This window comes from Moschus berezovskii, chromosome 20 (assembly GCF_049115385.1).
Source record: "Moschus berezovskii isolate FMDL1 chromosome 20, NW_MosBer_1.0, whole genome shotgun sequence".
Lineage (NCBI taxonomy): Eukaryota > Metazoa > Chordata > Mammalia > Artiodactyla > Moschidae > Moschus > Moschus berezovskii.
In genome coordinates, this window is record NC_142479.1 from 39,650,182 (window position 1) to 39,677,524 (window position 27,343).

General features: G+C 53.7%; 1 protein-coding gene, 1 long non-coding RNA gene and 1 other non-coding gene across 14 annotated transcripts in view; 2 read left to right on the forward strand and 1 right to left on the reverse strand.

Annotated features, from left to right (window-relative positions):
• LOC148774693 (uncharacterized) overlaps window positions 1-2,706 on the reverse strand; it is a 20,547-nt gene extending 17,841 nt beyond the window's left edge. Inside the window, exons 1-2 of one of the 2 annotated variants that reach the window (XR_016035499.1) lie at window positions 2,389-2,501; window positions 489-586 (exon numbers count right to left, since the gene is read on the reverse strand). This is a non-coding gene — a long non-coding RNA (uncharacterized LOC148774693). Of the gene's footprint in view, window positions 1-488; window positions 587-2,388; window positions 2,502-2,682 lie in introns of those variants that run through there. The other variant, XR_016035498.1, reaches the window with a different exon arrangement.
• Window positions 2,032-27,120, forward strand: CHD3 (chromodomain helicase DNA binding protein 3). 11 transcript variants are annotated; one of them, XM_055406269.2, is made up of 40 exons: window positions 2,032-2,308; window positions 6,867-6,979; window positions 7,465-7,635; window positions 7,912-8,036; window positions 9,373-9,656; window positions 9,887-10,017; window positions 10,175-10,325; window positions 10,493-10,686; window positions 11,008-11,241; window positions 11,438-11,641; window positions 12,177-12,388; window positions 13,104-13,235; window positions 13,601-13,700; window positions 14,098-14,289; window positions 14,444-14,644; window positions 15,006-15,143; window positions 15,401-15,522; window positions 15,680-15,853; window positions 15,987-16,128; window positions 16,358-16,489; window positions 17,095-17,212; window positions 17,747-17,871; window positions 18,040-18,271; window positions 18,559-18,725; window positions 19,200-19,377; window positions 19,819-19,884; window positions 20,337-20,422; window positions 20,552-20,685; window positions 21,244-21,388; window positions 21,515-21,677; window positions 21,792-21,913; window positions 22,012-22,147; window positions 22,259-22,360; window positions 22,543-22,674; window positions 22,874-22,982; window positions 23,174-23,306; window positions 23,565-23,806; window positions 24,866-25,029; window positions 25,240-25,366; window positions 25,854-27,120. In XM_055406269.2, the coding sequence occupies exons 1-40, from the start codon at window positions 2,032-2,034 to the stop codon at window positions 26,092-26,094; spliced, it is 6,351 nt and encodes a 2,116-aa protein (XP_055262244.1). In that variant the 3' UTR covers window positions 26,095-27,120. The 11 variants fall into 11 exon arrangements, with proteins under 11 accessions (XP_055262244.1, XP_055262285.1, XP_055262253.1 ...); XM_055406310.2 differs by having other exon boundaries at window positions 23,565-23,760; XM_055406278.2 differs by having other exon boundaries at window positions 22,546-22,674.
• LOC129544852 (small Cajal body-specific RNA 21) lies at window positions 20,816-20,955 on the forward strand. Its single transcript, XR_008683595.1, has one exon.
• Window positions 27,121-27,343: the final 223 nt, after the last annotated feature.

The window sequence follows — 27,343 nt, forward strand, 5'->3', positions numbered from 1 at the left end:
GAATATTTAAGCCTTGTAAGTAAAAATATGCCTGTCACTATTATTTTCTGGTTGCTGCCTACCCACCCCTTCCTCTTAAAGGTGTTCCCAAACCCTGCAGGGGCTGCTGAGTGGCTGGTAGCTATACTCAAGAGATACAGAAACAACCCAGGAGAGAAATGATTCCACAGGCATGTGTTGGGAAGCAAGGGAAAGGTCAAAGTGAGATCAAAAATATGGGAGGAAACTGGAGTAGTAAGAAAAAGGATGACAAGAATGAAACAGCATTGAACATGAGCTATCTGCCCTCCTTCCTTTGCAAGCACCACTCAACTGGCAAGGTTTATTTCATGACTACTATGACCAAATCTCTGGATGAGAAAGCTACTTTTGGACTCCTTTTCAACCTTCCATTTGATTCCTGGTATCACTTTAAAGATAAACATTGGTGTATAGTGGGAAACTGTAGGTCAGAAAGTCAAATGTAAAATGTGAATGTAATCCCCTACCTCTTTCTCTTTTTCAGTCCCAGTTACTTTTCTGTTTCTTGGTACCTCAGTTTCTTCCACTTTATCAGTGTTGGAGATCATGGAGGAAGGGAAATATACTGAAATGGGAGAAAAGAGAAAATAATTTCACAATCTTCAGACTTAACTTTCTCTTTTATTCTAAAAATCTGTTCTATTTACTCCTAAATTAATTTCCCAAGTCCGATTAATTTTATATTCAAGTGATTGGGGGAGGGTAGAACGAGGTAAAGGAGAAAAGAGTGAGGATAAAATTTACAATTATAAATCACTGAAAAGGCTGGGCAAAGGGGAGAATCAAACATGGACTCCTTTGAAAAAAACTCAATCATCGTATCTATTCATATCTCTCCCCCAAAAGTCACTAGGATTTCTATCACTTTTTTAAAGAAAGAAAAAAAATCCAGTACCGCTTCTCACTTAAAAGATACCTACACAATTAAATGCGTTTTGACTTTAATGAGGTATGTAGAAACAGAGTTATATATAAACATATATTTCATCTTTTTCCTTTTCAATGCCTGAAGGGGAAAAAAAACCTTCACATCAAACCACTCCCTTCTGAAGTATTCAGAAAAAAAAAAAAAAAGCTTTTCTTTAAGAGAAGGGAGGTGGGGAGGAAGAGACTAGTAAAGAAAAGAAAAAAATTAAATCTAGTTGGACTAGTATCTAACTAGTTAACCTTTAACAATTTATGCTGATGTCAGACTGAGCATGAGTACTGATTAATGCCCCCCCCTCAAATATTTTTTTATAAGGGGGGAGTTAGTCACAGCAGCCATTTTTGTTTTATGCAGAAATCCTTCATGCCCCCCCCAACACGCACACACACTCACTCACTCACTCACACACACACACACTCAGTACACAAGGAAAATATCTCTATTAATCTGTGCACTAATCAGTTATGAAAAAAGGGAGAAATTTGTGGGTTTCTGGGTAGAGGCTTGGAGATGGGGGTATAAGAGGGAGGAGAATGGGGGGGTGAAAAATGAAATATTAAGCCAGCCATTTTGTTTTAAAAGGGGATTTTTTCCCCCTCTCCCTTTCTTCATGGAGGGGGTGGCGGTGCTGGAGGGGGGGTTGTTTTAAAAATAATTTCCAGGCGGCCATCTTAGTGCCTCAGCTCTGAGAAATATTTCTGAGCGCCCCCCTCAGAATTTAAATATATTTAAAGCCACGAAGAGGGGGGTAGAGAGAAGTCGAAAACTTTTATATATATATATATTTTTTAATCCCGCTCTCTTGTTCTCTCGGGAGGAAGAGAGAAGGAAAAAAAAGTCCTCAATTTTTTTCCAAGAAAAATTTTTAGGGTGGTTTGGCCCCCCTCGTCAGACGGCGGCCCCGAGGGGGGGTTTCGGAGGGGGGTGGCCCGGGGGTTTGGGGGGCTGGGGGAGGCGGTGAGGAGGAGGACGAGGACGCCGCCGCCGAGGAGGAGGAGGAGGAGGAGGAGGAGGAGGTGGTAGCGGTGGGGGAGGCGGGCGGGCGGTGGGTGGGGGGGTGGTGGGGGGGCCAGAGCCACAGGATGGCTTCCCCTCTGAGGGACGAGGAGGAGGAGGAGGAGGAGATGGTGGTGTCGGAGGAGGAAGACGAGGAGGAAGAAGAGGGCGACGAGGAGGAGGAGGAGGTGGAGGCGGCCGACGAGGACTACGAGGAGGACGACGACGAGGGAGTACTCGGGCGCGGGCCGGGCCACGACCGGGGCCGCGACCGCCACAGCCCCCCCGGCTGCCACCTCTTCCCGCCGCCGCCGCCGCCGCCGCCGCCGCCACTGCCCCCGCCGCCGCCGCCCCCGCCGCCAGGTAAGCGGCCGCCGACTCCCTCCCCGAGCCCGAGCCGGAGCCGCGGGCGCGCGAGGCCCGGGCGGGGGCGAGGCACCCACCGCGCGGCCGAGCCGAGGCGAATCCGGGGCGCGGGGCGCCGTCTCGGGCCCGTCGCCCCGCGGCGGTCCGGGCGGTCCGAGCGGTCCGGGCGGGCGGCAGCGGCCGCCCGGCCAGGCCTCCTCCCCTCCCCCGCCGCACCCCTCCCCCGCCGCCGCCGCCGCCGCCGCCGCCGCCGCCGTCGCCGCCGCTGCCGCCGCCCGGGCTGGAGAGCGCTTGGCGCGAGCTGCGCGCGCGGACCGGGCCACTCGGTCGCGGCTTTCGGGGGAGGAGGAGGAGGAGATTTTTTTTTTTACCCTCGGCGGGGAGGGGGTAGGCAGGAAACGGCCGAGGCGAAGCCAGGGCCCCCTCCCTGGCCGCGCGAGGGACCGCGAAGACCCTGGCGGCCGGACGGCGGCGTGGGGGAGGGGCGCGTGGGGGAGGGGCGGCCGCGCGGGCGCCCCTGGGGCTCCGGCCCCGGTGGGGTTGGACCGTGGGGAAGTGGGGTTTGCCTGCGAAGAACGGACCGTGGCCCTCACCACCCCCCGTCAGGAGTTGGGAAAGCTGGTGGGGGGTGGCGGGTGTCCATCGGACCCCCCACCTGCGGGGACTTCGGTGCCCGCCAACTCTGGAGCGTGCGGTGGCACGTGGGGGAGGGGTCGTGTGAATGTTTGCGGGCGGCTGACGACTAGGGGCAGGTGGTGGCCACAGTCCATGCAGACCACTTACTGAAATGAGACTGGCCCCGGCCCCCTCTCCCCTGCTCCTACTGGGGAGCGCAGCCACTGGAGATTGGAGAGCGAGAGGAGAGTGTCTGGGACATCAGATGCCCCCAACCCACCCCCTTTATCTCTCCTCTGCTCTGGGCTCTTTTGTGTCAAGTGCACTTCCCCCCCCCCCACCCCATGACCCTGTCAGTCTGGGGTGGCCGAGCCGCCCAGCTGTGACTCTCACGTGGCTGCCATTCACTGTCACTCACTCTCCCGCTGAAACCACCCACACCCTGACCACGTTGGGGGGCGTGAACTGCCCACCCAGCTGTTCTGCAGCTTGACCGTCACTCAGCATCCCTCCCCCGGGATGACAAGTCATCCGCACTGTCTAGGCAGTTCTGCACCGCAGTGGAGGCGCCTGACCGCCGCCTCGGGTCGGGGGCCCAGTAGTGGCCCCACTCTGGCCACCCTCTAGAGTGTTCTGCTAGTGTTTTTCAGGATAGAACATCTTTCGGGTGGTCACCCCCCCAGGCCTCTGGATGCCTTGCAGCACAAATGCACCAAACTTTAAAACGTCTAACATCATACTCTTTGTAAAACTGTCATATTGATCTGTGTGGCTTCTGTGGGAAATGTTCCTGTCTAGTGGAGACAGCCTTTGAGGGACTGAAGCGGGGGAGGGGGGGACTTTCTTGGGTCGGAGGGGGGAGGGGGTATCTAATGGAAACAGGATAAAGTCCACTTCCCCCCTCCCGGGCTTGTCTGAAAACGGGAAAAGTTTTTAAAAAGTTATCCCGAGAGAGCCCACTGATTTTGCAAAAGGGAAAAGGAATAAAGAACTGTGGGCAGGGGGTTACCTGGAAGACAGCAGAGGTGCTAAAGAGAAAGCAAGGATGTCACGTTAAGTTAGGGCATGTGCAGTTCTCCCATTTATGTATTCCGAACTTAGAATGGGGTATTTGGGGGCTTTTGATTCCGGATTTGGGTCTGTAAAGAGGAGTGCATGAGAGAATCTGAGGTCGAGATGGGTCTTTGTGTCAGTACTCCCTCCCCTTTTCCCTCTGCTTTCTAAGCGTCGTCAAATGTTTTAAAAATTGTATATCTGAAATGAAAACCCACCTCCTCTCTCTGGCAGGGCAGTTTTACTTCCCTTTTAGCCCTCCAAGTCAAACAAGTGACCCAGATATACCCCCTCAGATGACTTTGTGAGGTAAAACTTTGGCAAAATATTTTTAGTCTGCCCATTATTTCTGTCTACATAAGTGTGGGCAAAATAATCCTCCTCTGAGGCAATTTGTTTGGGCTGCCCCCCCCACCTTTTTCTCTATAAAATGAACTGATAGGCGTTAGAGGTCCCTATTGTTTGTCATTCTGACGTCTTTGATTCTCACCATTTTGTTTTACATTCTTACCCAAGACCAATTTTTCCCCTTCCCCCCTCTCCAGTCTCCTTACATTGTTAAACGTTTAAAATAATAGCACTCGTGCTGATGGGGGAAGGGAGCAGGAAGCCCAAAACTCATTTCTTCGCCCTCCCTCTTCTGGCAAGTCTAGAGAAATAATATAACATAATATATAGATGTGATTCCTTGGTGGTGGGGGTGGGGAATGATTGTGGGTGGTGCGGAAAATTCTGGTAGTTTCTTTGCGAAAGGTCTGAAAATACAAACCCACCCCCTGCATGCAATACGCATGTGCAGCAGACCTATTATGGTGGTTCGTTGTGGGGGAGGGAGGGGAATTTGAGAAAAAATAAATATATGTGTGAGAGATTGATGGTGAGATTAGAAGAAGAGAGGGGCGGGAGGCGAGGCTCTCGGCGAGGCTCCTCCCTCTCTCCGGCTCGCCAGGCCCCGCCCGGCCCCCTGGTCGCGCTCCTCCCTCGCCGTCTTCCGAGATCTGAACCGGGATGTGGGAGAGTCTGGGCGCCCGGCCAGCATTGAGTGGCTGGTGAGGCAGAGGTTGGGACTTAGATTTGCTTTCCTGCCCTCCCTCTCCTTTCCTCGCCGTCTACTTTGCGTCCCCGCACCACCGCCGTCTTCCCAAGTTGGGGAACCTCCCGCTGGGGTGGGGAGTGGAGTTAACTGGCTGCGAGGTCGCAGGGCTGGTGTCCCCCCCCCCACCCCCAGCTGGCGGAGACCGAGGCCATTTCCCTGATCCTCAGCCAGTTGGCCTGCCCTTGCCACTGCCCCGGCAGCCTCCGTTTCCATGTTCATATTAGCGGGAGTCCCTGGGGTGAGGGAGCGCTGGCTGCGGGGCACGGCGTCTTGCTGACTTCCTATTACGGTCCCCACTCTGTTTTCACACCCCGGACTGCCTGCAGGCACCTCCCCCGCCACAGCCCCCCAGTTTTAGAGTGCCGTTCGCGCGAGAGAGCAGGATGCCGGAGCTGTGAGAAGTAGCATTGAAGGAAGGAGGCGCCGCGATTCTGAGGCGCTGGAAACCGAGGCCTCCGGTGTAAATTGTGGCTAATTTTCCCTTGGCTGTTGTGGGGAGAAGGATTGTGTGTCCTAGAGCAAGGGGCTGGGCCCGGCCCAGGCTTTCCCCTCCAGCGCTGCTGCCTCTGCCTGAGCAGGACAGGTCTGGCTGGTTAGTCTAGTGCTTGCTGGGGGAGGGAGGCCTCACACCAGAGCCTCACTTCTGTGTGGCATCGGCTGTGTCTTCCTCCTGAAGTAGTTACTCTCTGAACCCTAAGCCTCCACAGTGTGACAGGGATCATGGAGAATGGGGAGAGGGGGACATCTGGAAAGAACCAGCCCCAGCCTCTCTGACGGACATCTGGAGAGAAAGCCAGGGACCTAGCCCTGCTAAAAGCATGTACAGACTGCCCTCTGGGTTTGTGCTCATGAGTATGTGATGCTTGTGCATTTGAGAATGCATTTGAGGGGTGTGTCTATGCCTGTCCAGTGTCTTTGTGTGGGTCTCCCATACTGCTTAGATATGAATGGTTTAGAATGCTTGTGACTACATTTGGAGGCAAGGGGTGAGACCCGGGGACAACGGGTAGGGCGCCTGAGTTCTCAAAGGGAACAGGGATGTGGATTTGAAGGCACATTCGAGGCTGCTTGGGAGGAGGAGGAATGTTTAGGTAATTGTGGAGACCTTCTCCTGTGGGGCTAGGGAGTGACAAAGAAGCCAGACACCAAGATCCTGTGGGCCAGAAGTGAACATGGCTGACTGAAGATTTCTTTTCCTCCAGGGCTATGCGGGGGTGACAGGAGTCTGGGTGATTATCTGAGGAAGTGTAAATGGAGGCCTCACTCCTCACAGAAAGGATGTCAGGGCCCCAGGGTGTTAGTGTGAGAACCCAGGTGTCCACCTTTGGCTCTGCCTTCTCAGCATCTGGCTTAGGGAGCTGCCAGCTTGTGTCTCCCCACTCCAAGTGCTGGGGTCAGGCCAGGCCAGCAGCTGGGCATGGCTTCCCCAGTTCCTGGGCAGGATGCCAGCTGGCTAAGTGAGGGGGAAGGCAGGAGGAGCCCTGGCGGCGACTAAAAGGACCTGCCACAGTCAGAGCCCATGGCCTAGAGCCTGGTCCCTTGTTAGTAGGAGGGGAGAGACAGGAGTGGTTTGGCTGCTCTCCCCTTCTGACCCCTGACCTCCCATTCAGAACCCAGGCATCCCAGAGTACTCGAAACACTCTCTGTTTGCATCCAGCAAAGGGAGGCAAGGTTTGGAAGAGTTAATGCCGGATTTCCTAGAGAGCAGGAACCAAGGAGGTGAGGGAGGAAAAGGGCTGCAGAAGCTGGGAGCCTAGAGGCTTAGGTTTTCTGGTGCTGTCTGCTCCAAAGATAAGGATGACATTCGACTGCTGCCTTCAGCATTGGGCGTGAAGAAGAGAAAGCGAGGACCCAAGAAACAGAAGGAGAACAAGCCAGGAAAGCCCCGGAAACGCAAGAAGCTTGTAAGTGTTACGCACACCTGTCTCTACAGTGAGGCTTGGAGACCCATCCCAGAGACCTATGATTTCTCTGGACCTGATTGCCATGGGGACCCTGAAGTCAGGGAGACCTGACTCCCTCTACTTGCCCCCACCCCCACCCCTGCTGGCCTGTATCTCCCAGGTCTGGGACCCTAACCTTACTCACTTCATCCTAGTGAAGAGCCCAGTTGTCAACTCTACTTGCCCTGCAGCACAGAGAAGCTGTTGGAAGCTCTGGATGTAGACTGCATGAATTCACAGTCCAGCAGTCCTCTGTCTTTTTGGGCAGCTTATTTAGCTCTCCGTGCCTCAGTTTCCTCTACAAAAAAAAAGTGGATAAAAATAGATTAGTTGCTGTCTCATAGGATTGTTGTTAAGTTTAAAAGAGACGATGATATTTTATGCTAAGAGGAGTTCCTGGCCCACATTAGGGCTCAATAAATAGTGTTTTTATTTCTCTCCCTTAGGACAGTGAGGAGGAATTTGGCTCTGAGCGAGATGAATACCGGGAGAAGTCAGAGAGTGGAGGCAGTGAATATGGAACTGGACCAGGTCGGAAACGGAGACGGAAGCACCGAGAAAAAAAGGAGAAGAAGACAAAGCGTCGGAAAAAAGGGGAGGGAGAGGGGACGCAAAAGGTGAGTAGATTTGGGGAGTGAGGGGAGACATCTGTATCAATGATAAGCCTGAAGAGAAGGGGAGGGAGAACCCTGGGCGAGCAGGGTGACAAATGGAGAGGCAGGGTGACAAATGGAGAGGCTGTGGTTTATGAAGAGTGGGGTTGGGCTGGGAATGAAGCAGAAAGCAGGAAGCCCAGAGAAGCTAGTGGGTGGGCAGAGAGGCATGTCAGGGGGCAGGGGAGCCCAGGACTTGAGCTGGGAGAGCACCTGCCTAACAGAAGCCTGGTATCCTAGCAAGTGGAACAGAAGTCATCAGCAACCCTGCTTCTGACCTGGGGCCTGGAGGACGTGGAACATGTGTTCTCCGAGGAAGATTACCATACACTCACCAACTACAAAGCCTTCAGCCAATTCATGAGGTACAGTAGGGCTGGGGATCCCTCACGAGCTGACACTTTTAATTTGGGGGAGGCCCTGGACCCCTCTGGGATCTGATGAAAGCTAAAAAATGGCTCTCCAGAGAAATTCACAGCACAGACACACAGAGTTCCACATGTAATTTTAGAGAATTCCTGGACTCCCAGGATCCAAGCTCTCTAGTCAGGAACTCTGGGGATCAGAGTTCCACGGCTAGGTTAGAAAACTCTGGTGACCAGTGGCCCTCCCTGCTCTTAACTGTTCCTGTTTACCCTGCCTGACTTTTCTTCAGACTGGAGTGGAGAGGTGGTATCAGTGTTTCCCAGTTTACTTTGCTCAGTTATCAAGTCTTCTGCCCTTCCCTTAGACAGCAGTAGTAATGGAGGATGTAGGCTGAGAGTGGGACCTGCGAGTCATTAGCTCGCAGTAAGTAGAGGGGAGAACAGTAGAGATGCCTTTGGGGAAGCAGGCACTTTAGCAGAGCCCTTCAGCACTCTGGAGACAGCCTGCTAAAATTCAGGTCCTGGTGCTTCTTGGGAAACTCACTTCTTTGATCTTCAGTTTCAAAGGGACTGGCAACCCACTCCAGTATTCTTGCCTGAAGAATCCCATGGACAGAGGAGCCTGGGGGGCTATAGTCCAAGGGGTCACAAAGAGTCAAGACACGACTGAAGTGACTAAGTGTGTCCTCTGGTTGGGTTTTGATGGGGTGGTGGATGGAAAGCTCAGCCCATTCCAAATTCTGGGGCCAGGCAGAGTTCAGTCCCTGGTAGCAATCATTAGTCCTGGTGTCTCACTGCTTCTCTACTAAAGACAGTGCTTCTGTCAGCACTGGGGTCACCTGTGTCCTCACAAGAGCTTAATACCCACCTCAGAGCAGAACCAGTGTGGCCCATCAAACTCCACCTAATGGGACCCTTCATCAGGTTCTACCAGGGCCCGTGGAACTCATGAGAAAAACACAGAGAACCGTAACAGCTCCTAGTAGTGTTGTGAGGATGGAATAAGATATCGTGTGTGAAAGCGTTTTAGGAATTGTAAAGTAGTTGTCAGAAGTGGAGCATTTTTGGTAATCTTGTATCTTTTGGTTTTATCCTATTTAATCTGCATTTAAATTTTATTTGGCCTATTTGTTTTTTGTTCTTTCATGTTTTTCCTCTTTTGTTAAACTTTTAAAAACTTATTATTTGTTTACTTTAAAATTGATGTTACTCATGAGAGAACATGTTTACACTACCCAGGAACCCTAGCTTGTACATTGACTTAATTGCTGAGGGAAATGGCAATATTCCCTGACCATCTGTGAAGGGGTCGAGTCTCCTGCCTCTGTATTTACAGGCCCCTGATTGCTAAGAAGAATCCTAAGATTCCAATGTCTAAGATGATGACCATTCTCGGGGCCAAGTGGAGAGAGTTTAGCGCCAACAACCCCTTCAAGGGGTCGGCAGCTGCTGTGGCAGCAGCAGCGGCGGCAGCAGCAGCAGCTGTAGCTGAACAGGTGTCAGCCGCTGTCTCCTCGGCCACCCCCATAGCACCTTCCGGACCCCCCGCCCTTCCACCACCCCCTGCTGCTGATATACAGCCCCCACCCATCCGAAGAGCCAAAACCAAAGAGGGCAAAGGTAAGAAACCTCTATGTCGAGCAGCTGTCACCCCACCCTCCAGACTGCCTGTTCTCAAATTGTAGTCCAGAATGCTTGTCTCCTTGGCCCTGATGGTTGGAAAAATGCTTCCCAGGAAGGGTCTTAGTAAGACCATAGCCCACTAAGAGGCCCAGAGACCTTCGTGGCCTCCCTTATTCCAGGATATTGTGACTTTAGGCTTTTCTCCCTTACCTGCGTTCCTCACTCAGGTCCAGGCCACAAGCGGCGGAGTAAGAGCCCCCGAGTGCCCGATGGACGCAAGAAGCTTCGGGGAAAGAAGATGGCACCACTCAAAATCAAGCTAGGACTGCTGGGTGGCAAGAGAAAGAAGGGCGGTTCGGTGAGCGGCTCCTCCCGTCTGTTAAACTCCTGGGGGTGGTCAAGGACTTGGGGTCCAGACACATGGGTCCGTGAGGACAGCTGGAGCGGGAGCTCAAGGCCTGGGGAGGGGAGTGGAATCCAGCCGGCGCCCCTGACAGCCACGGGGCTATGGGCAGTATGTTTTGCAGAGTGACGAGGGCCCCGAACCGGAGGCCGAGGAATCAGACCTGGATAGCGGCAGTGTCCACAGTGCCTCAGGCCGCCCCGATGGCCCCATCCGCACCAAGAAACTAAAACGAGGCCGGCCCGGAAGGAAGAAGAAGAAGGGTGAGGGGCATCAGCTGTGTCTGGCCCTGACAGTCAGCCTTCCTCTCGTTCCTTTGCTGTCCTTCTTATTTTCAGTTGTGACTTCTTTATTCAATCCTTTTCTCTTTCTTTCCCCTCCCCCATTCATTTCTCTTGGCTCCCTTGGCCTCCACTCGGGTGTATGACAGTTCTGGGCTGTCCTGCTGTGGCTGGGGAGGAGGAGATTGACGGCTACGAGACAGATCACCAGGATTACTGTGAGGTGTGCCAGCAGGGTGGGGAGATCATTCTGTGTGACACCTGCCCTCGTGCCTACCACCTCGTCTGCCTTGATCCTGAGCTTGACCGGGCTCCTGAGGGCAAGTGGAGCTGCCCTCACTGTGTGAGTACTGGAGCCGCCTCTTTGTACCTCAGCAACCACCTCCCCCATCTCTTTCCTCCGTGATATCACTTGTCGTCTTCCTACCCCCAGCTGCCTGGGCCTCAGCAACAGATGTTTAAGGGTGCAGGATCCTCCTGTGTTCCTCTCCCTCATCCCCTTGGCCCCGCCAAATCAGCATTTTTGAAAACTGAGGTGTCCTGTTTGTTCGTTCCCACCAGTCTTCTCTGTACTTCTAGGATCTAGGCTTCCTGATTGGTGTCCATCTTCCATTCTCACTCCTTATATTCTTTTTTGTGTCCATGTCTGTCCTTGGCTTCCCAGGAGAAGGAGGGGGTCCAGTGGGAAGCCAAGGAGGAGGAGGAAGACTATGAAGAGGAGGGGGAGGAGGAAGGGGAGAAGGAGGAAGAGGACGACCACATGGAATATTGCCGCGTGTGCAAGGACGGCGGGGAGCTGCTGTGCTGCGACGCCTGCATCTCCTCCTACCACATCCACTGTCTGAACCCCCCGCTGCCCGACATCCCCAACGGCGAATGGCTGTGTCCCCGATGCACCGTGAGTGGACCCGTCTCTCAGGGTTTCTTCGCAGCCCCGACTCCTCCTCCATCTCTGGGGCCCAAACGTCTGGCTTTTTCTTTCTCTTCTCTCCCCAGCAACAGACCTTTGATTCCCTTGTGGGACTCCCCCACCCTCCTGCTCTAACGAGGGGCTCTTTCTGCCTCTTTCTTTCCTGTTTGTATCCACCCCGAAGTGTCCTGTTCTGAAAGGCCGTGTGCAGAAGATCCTGCACTGGCGGTGGGGGGAGCCACCTGTGGCCATTCCAGCCCCTCAGCAGGCAGATGGGAATCCGGATGCCCCACCACCACGACCTCTTCAAGGCAGATCCGAGCGAGAGTTCTTTGTCAAGTGGGTGGGCCTGTCCTACTGGCACTGCTCCTGGGCCAAGGAGCTGCAGGTACGAGGGTGTCTCTGTCCCCATCTCCTGTGGCCCTGTTCACTGCTGCTCTCCCTCTCTCACCCACCTCGTCTCCCGTCTTCTGTCCCTTTTGCTTTCCCTTATATTAGGTCTTTGGCCCCCAGACCCTGCCAGCTCTCTTAGTTTCCATACTCGGGTCTCTTGGTCTCCAGTTGTCTTTCCCTCAGCCTCTGTTAGATTCCTCCCCTGAGGTGCAACGCAGCCTTCCTTAGCCTGCCTTAATTCTCATCTCTTCTCTTTATCTATCTTAACCATGTTTTACCGACATCCCCAATCTTAATAACCTGTTCCTTCCTCATTTTACTTATTAACTCCCCTCTCAGATCCTGTCTCAGACTCCAGTTCTTTTGCATGTCACTCATTTTCTTGCTTTGACTTTAACTTCCTGTGTTTCTCATCCCACCTCTCCCGTGGCTCATTTTCCCATACCATCCCCCCTGCCAGTCGCTGCCCTGGCTTCTTGTGTTCCCTCAGGATGTCAGGACTATCTCTTCCCTCCTCTGTGCCCCACCAGCTGGAAATCTTCCACTTGGTGATGTATCGAAACTACCAACGGAAGAATGACATGGATGAGCCCCCACCCCTGGACTATGGCTCTGGTGAGGACGACGGCAAGAGTGACAAGCGCAAGGTGAAGGACCCGCACTATGCCGAGATGGAGGAGAAGTACTATCGTTTTGGCATCAAGCCAGAGTGGATGACCGTCCACCGGATCATCAACCACAGGTGAGCCCTTGGTCCACAGGAAGGCCGACCTGGGTTTTGCCACTGTTCTTGTTGCATTATGGCCCCATGTTAGATAATTGATCTAACTGGGTAATTCCCACTGCAGCCCCAGCCTCTCTGGCTTTGTTTCTTCTATGGAGGTGGGAGAAACCAGGAGAAAAGTCCAGCCCAGCACTGATACCTTTGTCCTTGTTTCCTGTAATCTCAAACAGCTTAAGAAATGACACAGGAGTCTGGGGATTTGGGTGTGACAAAAGCAAAACATGATTTATACAGACCAATGTTGCTAGTACTTCTGTCTTCATAGTACTTATCACTACCAATGTTTTACTGTCTTTTTATTTTTCTGTTTCATCACTGTCTTCTCCAGTAGCATGTGAGCTCCATGGAAATCAGTCATTTGTCTTCTTAGTTCTATTGAATCACCTATGCCTGGAACAGTGCCTAGCATGTAGTAGATGCTTAGTAAATATTGATTGGATGAATGACGTTGAAGCTGGGGATGTTTCGTGATAGTTGATTTTTAGGAAGTCATCTGGAAAAAGTTAGGGTAGTCCTTCAGCCTTTCTAAACTCCCCTTCAGAGGCCCACCATTGAGGATTAGGTGACAAATTGTCTGTGTTAACTGATAGTTGTGTTTATTATGACTCTTTTCTACTTGTGACACATGTTATTTTTCTCCTCCTGCCTCTTCTTCTGGCTTCCCTCTTCACAGTGTGGATAAAAAGGGGAATTACCACTATCTAGTGAAATGGAGGGACTTGCCTTATGACCAGTCCACATGGGAGGAAGATGAAATGAACATCCCTGAATATGAAGACCACAAACAGAGCTACTGGAGACACCGGTGAGTGAACCAGATCATGGGTTAGAGGGCATCTGAAGGTGGGGGCATTAAATGAGATGCAGTAGGGACAGACTCAGTCTAGAATTTAGGGTAATGGGAGCTGGGGCTGGGTTGTTTGCAGTAGGGTCCATCAAGAGGCAGGGTGAAGAAGAGAGATAAGATCTAGCCTGACTCATGGGGAAGAGGATGCTGAGGAGTGGGGAGGGTGGTCTCTAGAGCTGAAATCCAAGGGGTGAGGCTAAAGAACCGGGAGAAAGGAAATGTATGAAAATCCAGATTATGGAAAGTGGGAAGTAGGTCTGGAATTGATTCAGAAGACGGGGGTCCCAAGGCCCCAGTCTCACTCAGACCCACTTTTTTCCCAGAGAACTAATTATGGGGGAGGACCCTGCCCAGCCCCGCAAATATAAGAAGAAGAAGAAGGAGCTTCAGGGTGATGGGCCTCCCAGTTCTCCTACTAACGATGTAAGTCCTCCACTTCGCCTGTCTCCCATTTCTGGAGCCTCAGGGATCACAGATTTCCTGGGGGCTTCTGACAGAACATCCCAGAGCTTCCACATCTTCTTTGAGCTCTTCCTTCAGTCAGTTTTGCCCTAGGTTTACTGGGGATTTGCGCACAGAAATGAAAGTCTCTAGAGACAGCTGTACACAGGCCTCTTTTGCCGTTTCCTTCCCTGCAGTACTCCAGGTCTTGTTTAAAGGAACGAGGGGGAGGCACTGCAGACTAGAACTTTCATAAGCTCAGGCCAGAGGAGAGGGACTCGCTATCCCACCTGATACCAATGCCAGGGACGGGGAGGAGGAGACCAGGACCAGATGAGTGGCTGCTGGTTCCCCTGAGTTTTCTGACTTTATTCTACAGCCTACAGTGAAATATGAGACTCAGCCACGCTTCATCACAGCCACAGGAGGCACACTACACATGTATCAGCTGGAAGGATTGAACTGGCTACGCTTCTCATGGGCCCAGGGCACTGATACCATTCTGGCTGATGAAATGGGGCTGGGCAAGACCATACAAACCATCGTCTTCCTCTATTCACTCTATAAGGAGGTGCTGGCTCCTAGGGCCCTAGCCTGGACTGGGGAAGGTGGGAGTGGAGGGTGAGGGCAGAGGACTAGGGGAGGGGTGTGGCGGGCAGTGGAGTGGGGTGTACAACCGCACGCCTCAACTAATGGGGCTCCCTCTCCCCACCTTCCACTCCCAGGGCCACACAAAGGGTCCCTTCCTGGTGAGTGCCCCGCTGTCCACCATCATCAACTGGGAGCGGGAGTTCCAGATGTGGGCACCCAAGTTCTATGTAGTGACATACACGGGTGACAAGGACAGCCGAGCCATCATTCGTGAGAATGAGTTTTCCTTTGAAGACAACGCCATCAAAGGTGGCAAGAAAGCTTTTAAGATGAAGGTCAGACTCCCCACCTCATATCCTCTAAAGTCCTCAGATCTGTTATTTCATTGCCCCAACCAGAACTTTCTTACATTCCCCATTCAGCTTTCTCCCTCCTTCCTCCACCTTCCCTCATGCCTCTGCTCTCCAGTCCTGGAGATGTAGCAGGTTATTCCCGGGGGCACTCATGGATCTCTTCGAACTGGACAGATGGGGGAAACTTTTGGGCCACATCCTATAGTCCCTCCAAGGTTGGAGGCCTGGACTAACAGCTGCCTTTGGGAGTCTCAGGACAGGGTGTCTGGGTAGAGAAAGGGGGTGGGGGTCTAGATGATCGGGTGCAGGCTGGCAACCACATGGATCATGATTGTGTCAACAGAGGGAGGCACAGGTGAAGTTCCACGTTCTTCTGACATCATATGAGCTGATCACCATTGATCAGGCAGCTCTCGGCTCCATCCGCTGGGCTTGTCTCGTGGTGGATGAGGCCCATCGGCTCAAGAACAACCAGTCCAAGGTGAGTGAGGTACCCAGCCTCAGAAACTTGAGGCTCTGGACTCCTACTTGCCCCCATCCTAAAACACAAAGTTTGGGGGACTTTCAGCAGCCCAGGAGGCAGTGCAGGGAGAAGTCCAGCTTGGAAGCAGGACAGGACTAGGGGTCTGAGGACCTCTGATCCTGAAGGAAGTAGGAGCTGGAGGCAGGGAGAGCTGAGGGCCAGCTGCTTGCCACTGACAGGCCCTTTTCCCTGCCTTTCCTTGCCCCATTTTCTAGTTTTTCAGGGTCCTCAATGGCTACAAGATAGATCATAAGTTGCTGCTGACAGGGACTCCATTGCAGAATAATCTGGAGGAGCTCTTCCATCTGCTGAACTTCCTCACCCCAGAGAGATTTAAGTAAGTGGTGGCTCAGGAGGGTGGTCTGCAGAGAGGAGAGATGGAGGGGCTGAGAAGATGAGAGGGCAGAGGAGTCATCTAAAGTGAAGACTAGAGCCTGAGGTCAGGGGCAAAGAACCTAATGCCATTCATGTTTTAATCTCCTTCTGGCTACTAGCAACCTGGAGGGCTTCCTGGAGGAGTTTGCTGACATATCCAAAGAAGACCAGATTAAGAAACTTCATGACTTGCTGGGGCCACACATGCTGCGGAGGCTCAAGGCAGATGTCTTTAAGAACATGCCAGCCAAGACAGAGCTCATCGTTCGCGTGGAACTGAGCCCCATGCAGAAGTGAGATGCCAAGCGGGTTCCCTGGACCAGGGTTGAGGATGTAGTAACAACTTTGCAAGGGTCGGTGATCAAATGTAATCTCACCGTTGCTCCCATTTTTGTGTCTCTTCTGTGCACCTACCCTGGGCTTTAGGAAATACTACAAGTATATCCTGACCCGAAATTTTGAGGCCTTGAATTCACGAGGTGGTGGGAACCAGGTGTCGCTGCTGAACATCATGATGGATCTTAAGAAGTGCTGCAACCATCCGTACCTCTTTCCTGTGGCTGCTATGGTAGATACGGGAGCTGGGATGGTGAAATGCCTGACTGTCTGGAAACAGGAGCAGCCAGGAGTGCAGGGCTGGAGCTAAGCTGGGAGGCCAGGGACTAGATTTCTGAAAGGAGTAGTAATTGCAAAGGTGTGGAGCCTGGATTCAGGCTTCCAGCTTTCTAGATGTCATCAGAATATGAGGGTATGTTTCCCAATCCTCTCCTCTTCCTTTTTCCCTGCCTTTTTTTCAGGAGTCCCCCAAACTTCCCAGTGGGGCTTATGAGGGTGGGGCACTTATTAAGGCGTCTGGGAAGCTCATGCTGCTGCAGAAGATGCTGCGAAAGCTGAAGGAGCAAGGACACAGAGTGCTCATCTTCTCGCAGGTGACCTGTGCTGGTAGTTCTCCTCACCATCAGATAATCCCTTCCCTCGTTCCTTTGGCTGCCCCGGGATGAGAAGTTAGGCAGTCACACCCTCAAGGGTTTCTGGAACAGGTCTGTTCATCTTGGCCTCTGATCCGTGTTCTTAATTCAAGCCATTGGAAGCTGTAGTCCAGTTTCTTTAAAGCCAAAAGGGGAGAAGGAGGAGGGTGAGCCATCTGCCTCCTAGGAGTCTCTGGGCCTGGGACTATTTCTTAATCTTCCTAGAGAAGGAAGAGAATGCAGACCTTTTGGAAATCTGATGAAAGCTGTGGGTCTGCTCTCCAGAAAACTGCACACACGATGAGATGATCTTGTACAGATTTTCAGGGGGTTCATAGATTTCCCCGCAACCTTGTCATGGGTGTCAGAGGAGAACCTCTGCCATAGGAGAAATGGTCTTAAATCGAGAGAAAATGACAGGATATCTCAGGAGGAGCTGGGGGTACATATGGCAGGGCAGGGGTACAGGTGTAAGGACTGGGTTGAGGAAAAGTAAATAGACAGGACAAACAGAGGGCACCCCACCGCCTCGTTGTTCTAGACTCCTGCCTCTTCTCTTTTTCTAGATGACCAAAATGTTAGACTTACTGGAGGACTTTTTAGACTATGAAGGCTACAAGTATGAGCGCATCGATGGCGGCATCACCGGTGCCCTGAGGCAGGAGGCCATTGACCGCTTCAATGGTGAGGGGGCCTTGGTCCTGCTGGGTATACACAGCCTGAGAGACCTGTGCCTGGGTCCCTGGGAGGGTGTGGGCCTGGGAGGATGTCAGTTACCTGGGTTTTTTCTTTTTTAAAAATATTTATTTATGGCTGTGCTGAGTCTTCATTGCTCTGCTGGCTTTTTCTCTAGTTGTTGCGAGCGGGGGCTACCCTCTGGTTGCAGTGCTTAGGCTTCCCATTGTGGTGGCTTCTTTTGTTGTGGATCACAGGCTCTAGGCACTCAGGCTTCGGTAGCTGCAGCATGGGGGCTCAGTAGTTGCGACTCCAGGGCTCTAGAGCATAGGCTCAGTAGTTGTGGGATCTTCCCAGACCAGGGATTGAACCTGTGTCTCCAGCATTGGCAGGCAAATTTTTTACCACTTAGCCACCAGGGAAGCCCTCACCTGGGCTTGTGAGTTGAAGGCATTGTTGTTTATAGTCAGGGAACATCTGGGAGCAGGTAGCCAGAACTGCCGGGTACAAGAAAGGCCTGATCTCCTAATTCTTGCCTCCCAGCTCCTGGGGCCCAACAATTTTGTTTCCTCCTGTCCACCCGGGCCGGGGGCCTGGGCATCAATCTGGCCACTGCTGACACTGTCATCATCTTTGATTCAGACTGGAACCCCCATAATGATATACAGGTGAGAACTCCCCTCCTGGAGCTCCTTGGAGCAAGGAGACATGGGTATCTGTGGTAAACCTCTTGGGCGGGGAGAAGGCCCTTCCTTGTCAGCCTCTTTTCCACAGCATGTAGGGGGGGCCCTTCCCCACCCCTCCCCTGGCCCATCCCTACTTTCTGGCCCCTGTAGGCCTTCAGCCGCGCTCATCGGATCGGCCAGGCCAACAAAGTGATGATTTACCGGTTTGTGACTCGCGCCTCCGTGGAAGAGCGAATCACACAGGTGGCCAAGAGAAAGATGATGCTGACACATCTGGTGGTGCGGCCCGGGCTGGGCTCCAAGGCGGGCTCCATGTCCAAGCAGGAGTTGGATGACATCCTCAAATTTGGTACCGAGGAGCTATTTAAGGATGAAAATGAGGGTGAGAGCCTTTTCTGCAGCTCCCTGAAAGCAGGTCTCTGCTGTCTGTGAGCACTGCTGAAACCTCCCAAACAAAACCTCTCCTCTGCATCCTTGGAGGATGGCTGGCTCCTTTCCTTACCTGCAAGGTTGACATAACACACATCTCTGTACACACCCAGGGAAGGGTCCTCTTCCAGAGCTCCGTGGAAAGGAGGCAGAGGGAATGGCTTTCCCTGAGCTTTGTAAAGTTCCACCTGAGGTTCTGGTTGGAGCTCAGAGTCCACTTTCGTTCCCTGACTCCACCAGGTGAGAACAAGGAGGAGGACAGCAGTGTGATTCACTATGACAACGAGGCCATTGCTCGGCTCTTGGACCGGAACCAGGATGCAACTGAGGACACTGACGTACAGAACATGAACGAGTATCTCAGCTCCTTCAAGGTGGCCCAGTATGTGGTACGGGAAGAAGACAAGGTGAGTGGCTTGGGGCCAGACACTGGCCACCCAGAGATGAGGGCCATCTCTGAAGGGTGGAGGGCAATGTCCAAGTAGGAGGATCCCCCTTCGCTCTTGCTTTTTTATCCGATCTCTCACCCCAGTGTCCAGCAAAGAGCAGTCAATTGTGGGACCTCAGACAACTTGGTCTGAAGGATGAGACTGAACACTGGAGAAAACATAGGCACAGAATATAGTGATCAATTTGGAAGGCTGCCTTCTGAGTAGAGTAGGAGGGAGGCATAAGGAACTGGAGGAGAGGCTTAGAAAAGAGAAGTAATAGGAGAAGCAAGTGGCAGGTAAGAGGTGCGGACAGCGTGCTGCATCTGGAGGATTTCTGTGTCTAGAGTGACGAGGTCTGGGGTTAGGCTGCAGCGGGAGAGCAGGGGTTTGTGGTGGTGGGGTGCTGGGTAAAGGGGCAAGGTCTTCACTGTGGGTCCTGCTGCCTTTCAGATTGAGGAAATTGAACGAGAGATCATCAAGCAGGAAGAGAACGTCGACCCCGACTACTGGGAGAAGCTGCTGCGGCACCACTATGAGCAACAGCAGGAAGACCTGGCGCGGAACCTCGGCAAGGGCAAGCGGGTCCGCAAGCAGGTCAACTACAATGACGCTGCTCAGGAGGACCAAGGTGAGGACTGTGCCCGACAGGGAAGAAGGGGAGCATGCTGAGGAGGGGCTTGGAGGCTGGGGGCATTGAGAGGAAACGAGTGACTGAGCAGTCAGGGCCTTCCCTTCTCATGAAAAAGAGATTAGGACCCTAGGAAGAGTCACCAGGGGCTCCCTGGAGGCCAGGTGGATTTGCAGGTGACCTGAGTGCTCTCGCAGTCGCAGAGGGCACCAGTGGACACCCAGGGGCCTTTGTTTAGAGTGGGTTATGCAGGAGTCAGGCAGTGGGGGTAAGTGGACCTGCTGTGTGGCCCAGATTGTGGGCGGCCCTTCAACATCTCCAGGAGGGCTGAGGCCAGAGTGAAGGTGCAAAAGTCTTTGAGGGAAGGTGTCCAGGCAGAAAGGGCCCCACATGGGCTTATCCAGGGAGCCATCACTGACCACTGAGCCCTTCTCCTCACAGATAACCAGTCAGAATACTCAGTGGGATCAGAGGAGGAGGATGAAGACTTTGATGAGCGTCCTGAAGGTGGCATCTGTTTTCCTTTCTTCCACACCTCTTCCCATTTCACCTCCCATTGTGTTTTAAGCCCATTATTTTTATACAGAGTGCTCACTTGTAGGAAAAGTAAAGATTTCAGATAAGCAGAGAGGAGAAAATATCTGTAATTTCGTTACTGCTAAAATTTGGAATATATTACCCTGTAGGCTTTGACACCTAGTTGAGAGATCAAGAAAGGTTACATCATTTTACACTCCCAGCAGTAATCTTGTTTGCATCAAATAGTTGCTACTGATTGTTTAGAATGACTTGATTCTTTTGGACCTACTGGGTTGGTAGTTCTGGGAAGAAATTTAGAAGCGCCTCAGACACGACAAGCATTCCTTGTGTTGCATGTCCTATGAACGTGGAGAGCTAGGAAAGACTGAGGGGTGGAGGACATAGTGGTCTACTAATGAGAGTCACCATCTCCCAACCAGGGCGTCGACAGTCAAAGAGGCAGCTTCGGAATGAAAAGGATAAGCCATTGCCTCCACTGCTGGCTCGAGTTGGGGGCAACATTGAGGTGAGAGCAGGCCTAGGCCCCTGCGGAGAGAATGAGGGGAGTTGAAGCTGAGTTACTGAGGGCAGAACAGACCAAGAAATGAGGCCCTTGGGCATTCATCATCCACTCCCTCCTTGCTCCCATCCTCAGGTGCTGGGATTCAACACCCGTCAGCGGAAGGCCTTCCTCAACGCGGTGATGCGCTGGGGCATGCCCCCGCAGGACGCCTTCACCACCCAGTGGCTGGTCCGGGACCTCAGGGGCAAGACTGAGAAAGAGTTCAAGTGAGTATGGGTGGCCCAGGGCTGAGCTGGGAGGGAAGGGTAAGAGCTTTGGGTGTTATTTTCTTCCTTTCGGCCACCATATGATGTGACCTTACTCAACTGATCACCACGCTCCCTGCCAGCTGTTTCCTGGCTCAGTTTCCTAGGGGGTGGGCTCAGCCTCTGCCACCTCCCCTCAGCTGAGCCTAGAGCAGAGAGGCCAGGCTCTCCCTACCGTGGGAGAGGCAGGTAAGACAGGAGCCTCGCCTGGGCTGTCCTTGCCTCACATTCTTTGGCCACGATAACCTGGCAGGGGAGCTGGTGGGAAGGATGAAGATCAGACTGATGGGGCCTAAGAGTGAAGTACCAAGGCTGGTGGGGGGGCGTGGAAATGTGGTGGGGGGCAGACAGGGGAGTTAGGATTTGGGGGAGCTCATGATGGTGAAATTGAAAGACCCAGGGAGGAGCCCTGGAGGTACTCGGGAGCTTAGGTTCAGGGTTCAGTCATCCCTGTACCCCCTTCACTGACCTTTCCCGTCCCAAGGTTCTCCTAACCCACCTCCCCCGCGTGCTCCTTAGGGCCTATGTGTCTTTGTTCATGCGCCATCTCTGTGAGCCCGGGGCGGACGGCTCTGAAACCTTTGCTGACGGAGTCCCTCGGGAGGGGCTGAGTCGCCAGCAAGTGTTGACACGCATTGGAGTCATGTCTCTCGTCAAGAAAAAGGTATTGATCTTTCTCTCACCCAAAGAGGTCGGCTGCCTAGGCCCCATGCATCCTCAGCCTGCTATCCCTGTCTCCAAGAGCCAGACTGGAACTGATCCCTGTCCCGCAACCCCCCACACCCTGCAGGTACAGGAGTTCGAGCACATCAATGGGCGCTGGTCTATGCCGGAGCTGATGCCTGACCCCAGTGCTGACTCCAAGCGCTCCTCCAGAGCCTCCTCTCCTACCAAAACGTCTCCCACCACTCCTGAGGCCTCGGCTGCAAACAGCCCTTGCACCTCAAAACCTGGTAATCGACTCAGGATGGCAGGAGAGATCGACGGGGCCAGTGTCCATCAGATGCAGAGGGCATGGAACTGGGCTGGGTAGTTCCTGCCTTCTTCACTCTGCCTTACCCCTGCAGCTACTCCAGCTCCCAGTGAGAAAGGAGATGGCATAAGGACACCTCTGGAGAAGGATGAAGCAGAAAACCAGGAGGAGAAGCCAGAAAAGAATAGCAGGATTGGGGATAAGATGGAGACAGAGGTGTGTGGCTGCCTGGCTTCCTTAGAGGCAGTGGCAGGGTCTTGGAGGTGGGAGCCTGGAGCCCTCCAGGTCATCCTGACTCGGCTGTCCTCTTCCAGGCTGATACCCCCAGCCCAGCCCCATCCATGGGAGAGCGGCTGGAGCCAAGGAAGATGCCTCTAGAGGATGAGGTGCCAGGGGTACCTGGAGAAGTGGATCCTGAACCTGGGTACCGGGGGGACAGAGAGAAGTCAGGTGGGTGCATGACCTTAAGTGTGATGGGGCTTAGAATTTGGGGGCTCCCTCTTCAGGGGTCACGGGATGAGGGTGACATCCTCCCTTCCTGTCCCCTGCCCCCTCCCACAGCCACAGAGTCGACGCCAGGAGAGAGGGGGGAGGAGAAGCCGATGGATGGACAGGAACACAGGGAGAGGCCGGAGGGGGAGACAGGGGATTTGGGCAAGAGAGGTAATGGGTGGAAGAATGGGACCCCTGGGTCCTTGAGGGATCAGGGGAGGTGGAATCTGGGGAACCAAACGCCTGGGTCCCGGGTGGGTAGCTCTTCAAGGGCCTGTACAGTACAGAGAGGAGTCCTGGGACCCGGGTGGAGACTGTCCCCCGAGATGTGAGCTCTGCCCTGTCTGTCACAGCAGAAGATGTGAAAGGGGACCGGGAGCTTCGGTCTGGGCCTCCTCGAGATGAGCCACGGTCCAATGGGCGACGTGAGGAGAAGGCAGAGAAACCACGGTTCATGTTCAACATTGCAGATGGTGGCTTCACAGGTGGGGGGCTCTCATTGTCTCCCAATCCTAACTTGAACCTTGTTCGTAATTAGTTTTGTTCCTGACCTCTCTCTTAACCTTCCTCTTGAAGAGCCTGTGGTCCTGTCCCCTGTTCACGTCCCTCCTCTGTACCTGTCTGTGGGGCTGGGCATGGTTCTCAAACCCCTGATGCCGTGTCTGTCCTCTTTCCTCTCTGCAGAGCTTCACACGCTGTGGCAGAATGAGGAGCGGGCGGCTATTTCCTCGGGGAAACTCAATGAGATCTGGCACCGAAGACACGACTATTGGCTCCTAGCTGGGATTGTCCTGTATCCTTTGATACAAATACTAGGAAAGAGATGTTTTCTCCACCTAGAGTGAGGAGAACCACAGAGGAGTCCATCTCTAGGGAGGGGGGCCTCATGCCACACTTTGGGGCAGTCAGGCCAAAAGGAAGGTGTATGCATAGCCCCCACCAGCCCTGTTAAGTTCCTTGATGGTCCCCTTCCTTCGTCGGCAGCCATGGCTACGCACGGTGGCAGGACATCCAGAATGATGCTCAGTTTGCCATTATCAATGAGCCATTTAAAACTGAAGCCAATAAGGGGAACTTTCTGGAGATGAAAAATAAATTCCTGGCCCGGAGATTCAAGGTAAGGATGAGGGAGGAAAGGAACAGTGTTGAAGAGGGGTTTGAGTCAGAGGTAGGACCAGAGCTGGTTGGAATGAAGGCAAGGTTGACCCCTTAAGAGCCGAGGCAATGCTTGAGGCCAAGACACCCAAGTGTCACCTTGTGTTTGGGCCCATGGTCTGGATCAGGGTGGAGGTGGGGTTGCTCTGGACCAGTGAAGGGGCAGGGGGGTGCAGTGTGGGTCTTTGCCCCCAGTACTCAGCCCCTGCCTGGGCCTCAGCTCCTGGAGCAGGCGCTGGTGATTGAGGAGCAGCTGCGGCGGGCGGCCTACCTGAACCTATCACAGGAGCCGGCGCACCCCGCCATGGCCCTCCACGCCCGCTTCGCCGAGGCCGAGTGCCTGGCCGAGAGCCACCAGCACCTCTCCAAGGAGTCGCTGGCGGGGAACAAGCCGGCCAACGCCGTCCTGCACAAGGGTAAGGGCCGCGGCGGCCCCGCGCGGGGGAGGGCCCACAACGCTGCGTAAGTCTTCACCCCGCACCCCTCAAAATCTCCCCACCCCTCCGACCCCTTTACCCTCTGAACCATCCCCCCTCTGACCTCTAACCCCACCCCAACCCGCCTGGTACCGCCTTGGTTTTTAGCCTCTAGAAATTGTGCAGCCAGCCCTTATCCATGCCTAATAGGATTCACATCAGTGCCCAAGAGTGGAATCCCCCAACCCCTTGACCTCCCCCATCTTCATGAGACTGTGCCACGTCCCCTCCACGGGGCGGAACTTCTTCACTGAACTACACACCTGCCATACTGCTCATAGCACCCTGTCTGGGGCCTTGGCCTGTATATAGTCCACAAAAGTTCTTATCCCGGGTCCCACAAATCACATTCCTCACATCTCGTTCACCGCGTGAGGCAGAAACCACTACCATCCCACCCTGTGACCCTACCCCATGAAAGTTCCCTTTGATCTTCAACCCTTCCTCCCAAACCCTCATGCCTTGATAATAGTAGATTAAGTTCCAAAGCCCTCTAACCATCTAATCCTGACTGACTCCTGGCCCCTTAGATTCCTGTTCTAATTCCTTGAACCTATAATGCTGACCCTCTAACCTCCCCCTCCCCCCACCCTGACATAGTAAAACCTTGATTCCTTAAGTCTTTGATACCGTTTACCACCTCCCATGCCTCCTGACTATTTCCTCCCCATCATCCCCAACCCCGAAACTTCCCTCTTCCAATATGGGATGTTCTGACAACTCCCCGCCCCGTGTTTTCCAATGCCCTCCCTGTCTCCCTTTTCTCCATACTCCCTTTTCCTTCCTTCTCTCTCTCCATCTGTCCTTTGTGGTGATCTGGTCTCTCTGCCTCTTTACCTGACACTTCTTTTTCCCCGAGCTGCTCTCTTTTTCCGTCTACTTCTGTCATTTTCTTGGTCTCTGATTCTTCGGCATCTGTGTCCTCTCTCTCTCTCTCTTTTTCTGGCTGTATCTGTCCGCCTGACTCCACATCTCTTTTCCTGGCTCCATCTCTCTCTTTCCCTGTCTTTCTCTCGCCCTTGTTTCTCCGTGGCCCGGGCCCCAGTTCTGAACCAGCTGGAGGAGTTGCTGAGCGACATGAAGGCGGACGTGACCCGCCTGCCAGCCACGCTGTCCCGAATACCCCCCATCGCAGCCCGCCTTCAGATGTCCGAGCGCAGCATCCTCAGCCGGCTGGCCAGCAAGGGCACGGAGCCTCACCCCACACCGGTAACCCTTCCCCCAACTCTGCTTTTCCTGTTGGTACTCCTGCACACAGACACTTCCTTCAGAATCCTATACAGTGTGGAAAATGCCCGCACACTCCTCAGTGTGGATTCCCCTGCCTCTACCATACCCGCCAGTAGCTGTGGATTTCTCCCCTACAGCTTCTCCCTCTCAGGCTGTGGCCCTCTAACTTGGGCTCGCTCTCTCTTGCAGGCCTTCCCCCCGGGTCCGTACGCTACACCTCCGGGGTACGGGGCGGCCTTCAGCGCCGCACCCGTCGCGGCCCTGGCCGCCGCAGGCGCCAATTACAGCCAGATGCCAGCAGGGTCCTTCATCACAGGTCAGCTGCTGACTTCCTGCCGCCGCCTCGTTGCCCTCTTCCTTTCCCAAGCTTCCCCCCTGCTCAGCTGCCCTTTACTTGTCCAGCCCATCTCACTTCCTTGGATGTGCCCAGGGTTTCATGGAATGTAGTGCTTCTAGACTTTATTTTTCCCATCCCTAAATTCTCTTCCATCCCCATCGTCAGAAACCTCATCCAGGGCTTTACTGGTTCTGTGGACTAGTACCTGAGCCACCTCCTCCTGGGTTACTTCAGAGAGAGAGTGTGAAATCAGAAGGGGGTTATAGTGAAAGCTGGAGCGTGAGTCCCATCACACACACAGTGGGGCATCTCAGGAGAGGGGTCCGCCCTGCTCTTCCCTGCACACCCTAGAAAATTGGACCTGGCGTGAGGTGACCTAGAAGTAAGAACATAGCTGTGGTCAGGAAGCAGTGGACGACAGGTAGAGAAGTAGGGATTGACCCTTCCTTACCCGCTTCCCAAACAGCCGCCACCAACGGCCCTCCAGTGCTGGTGAAGAAGGAGAAGGAAATGGTGGGAGCACTGGTGGCAGACGGGCTGGATCGGAAGGAGCCCCGAACCGGGGAGGTGATCTGTATAGACGACTGACCGGATCCCAGGCCTGCCCTTCAGCCAGGTCCCGGCCCCGAGGTCGACCCCCAGCTCAGGCTCCGGGGCCTGCTGCCAGTCCTCCACCTTCCCCACCCCTTGGGCCACCGCTGGGCTAGGAGCCCCTCTGCCCCTCTCTGCAGCTCTCTTCAAGAAGGGCCCTTGTTACTCTCCACCCCATGCACCTTTCCCACCACGCTTTGAAGACTGCTGGTGAGAAGGGGTCTGGGTGGAAGGTGGTGAGCAGGGTCTTCCGAGTACCTTTATCCCCCACTGCCAAACACACACAGCTTCCCAATAAATGGTTGTGGGGAGGAGAGAGGTGGAGCCTCCCCGGGTTTTACTCCTGCAACGTCAACTCCATCTCTTGCAGAAGTGGGGGGTTAGCTTTGCCTGGCCTGTCGGAACTTTGGTGGGAAAGAGCTTTGAAGAGCGGCAGGTGACTTTAGAGAGGGGTGACAATGAGCCCTGGGAAGGTGGAAGAAAAGAGGAGGGGCGGCTGCATGTTTCCTTCCCACTCCCTCCCTGCAGATGGAGGGTGGAGCAGTTACCAGGGACGGAGTCCATTGCTGTTCAGCCTCAGAATAAAGGTGCCATTCACTGGCTTAGTTACCTCCTGCGTACCAGCATCTTGTGTTGGCAGTCTTCCCCCCTCCCTAGGGACCAATGACCACCCCTGCAAAGAGTAACATTTGGGTGATACTCCCTTAAGCCAAAGAGGAGCTCCCCAATATGTTCTAGGGACCCAAGTAACCTAGAAAGGGTGGCAGAGAACACAATGGGCCAGACATGGGGGGAGCCCCCAGTTTTGGGGCTCAGATTCTTGGAGGATTTCTACCTTCCCTCCTGAAGACCTGGATGTGGACTAGAGTGGGTCAGGCAGGGGGCCTAGTCAGGGGACTACCTTGCTTTGAGACCAGAGCAGAATAGCGGAGGGCAGGCTGGGGAGACATGGGCACACCCTCCTCCCCAGGAGGGGCTGGGGAGAGTGGCAGTTTGCATGGCGAACCCCCCACTTCCTCTTTGCTCCCCTTCACTTTCTGGCTGCCCCTCTCCCAGTCTCTTCACACCCACTCCGGGCCTGTCCCAGTCCCCTCTTCTGTATCAGGTTTATTGGTTGTACATATAAATTATACTTTCCTTTCTGTGTGCTCTGTTATTTTTGAGGGGGGGAGTTCTTTGGTTGCCAGGAGGGGGAGGGATAGGAAAAGAAAGGGTGTTGATTTCTGCCGTTTCCTATTCATTTCTCTCTTTAAAAAATCTTGTTGACTTTCCCTTTTCTTGTTTTTATTTCTTGGATCATCAACTAAAATTCCAAGGACCCTTTTCCAACCCTAACCCGGAGGTGATGAGGGTGTGGAGGGTGAC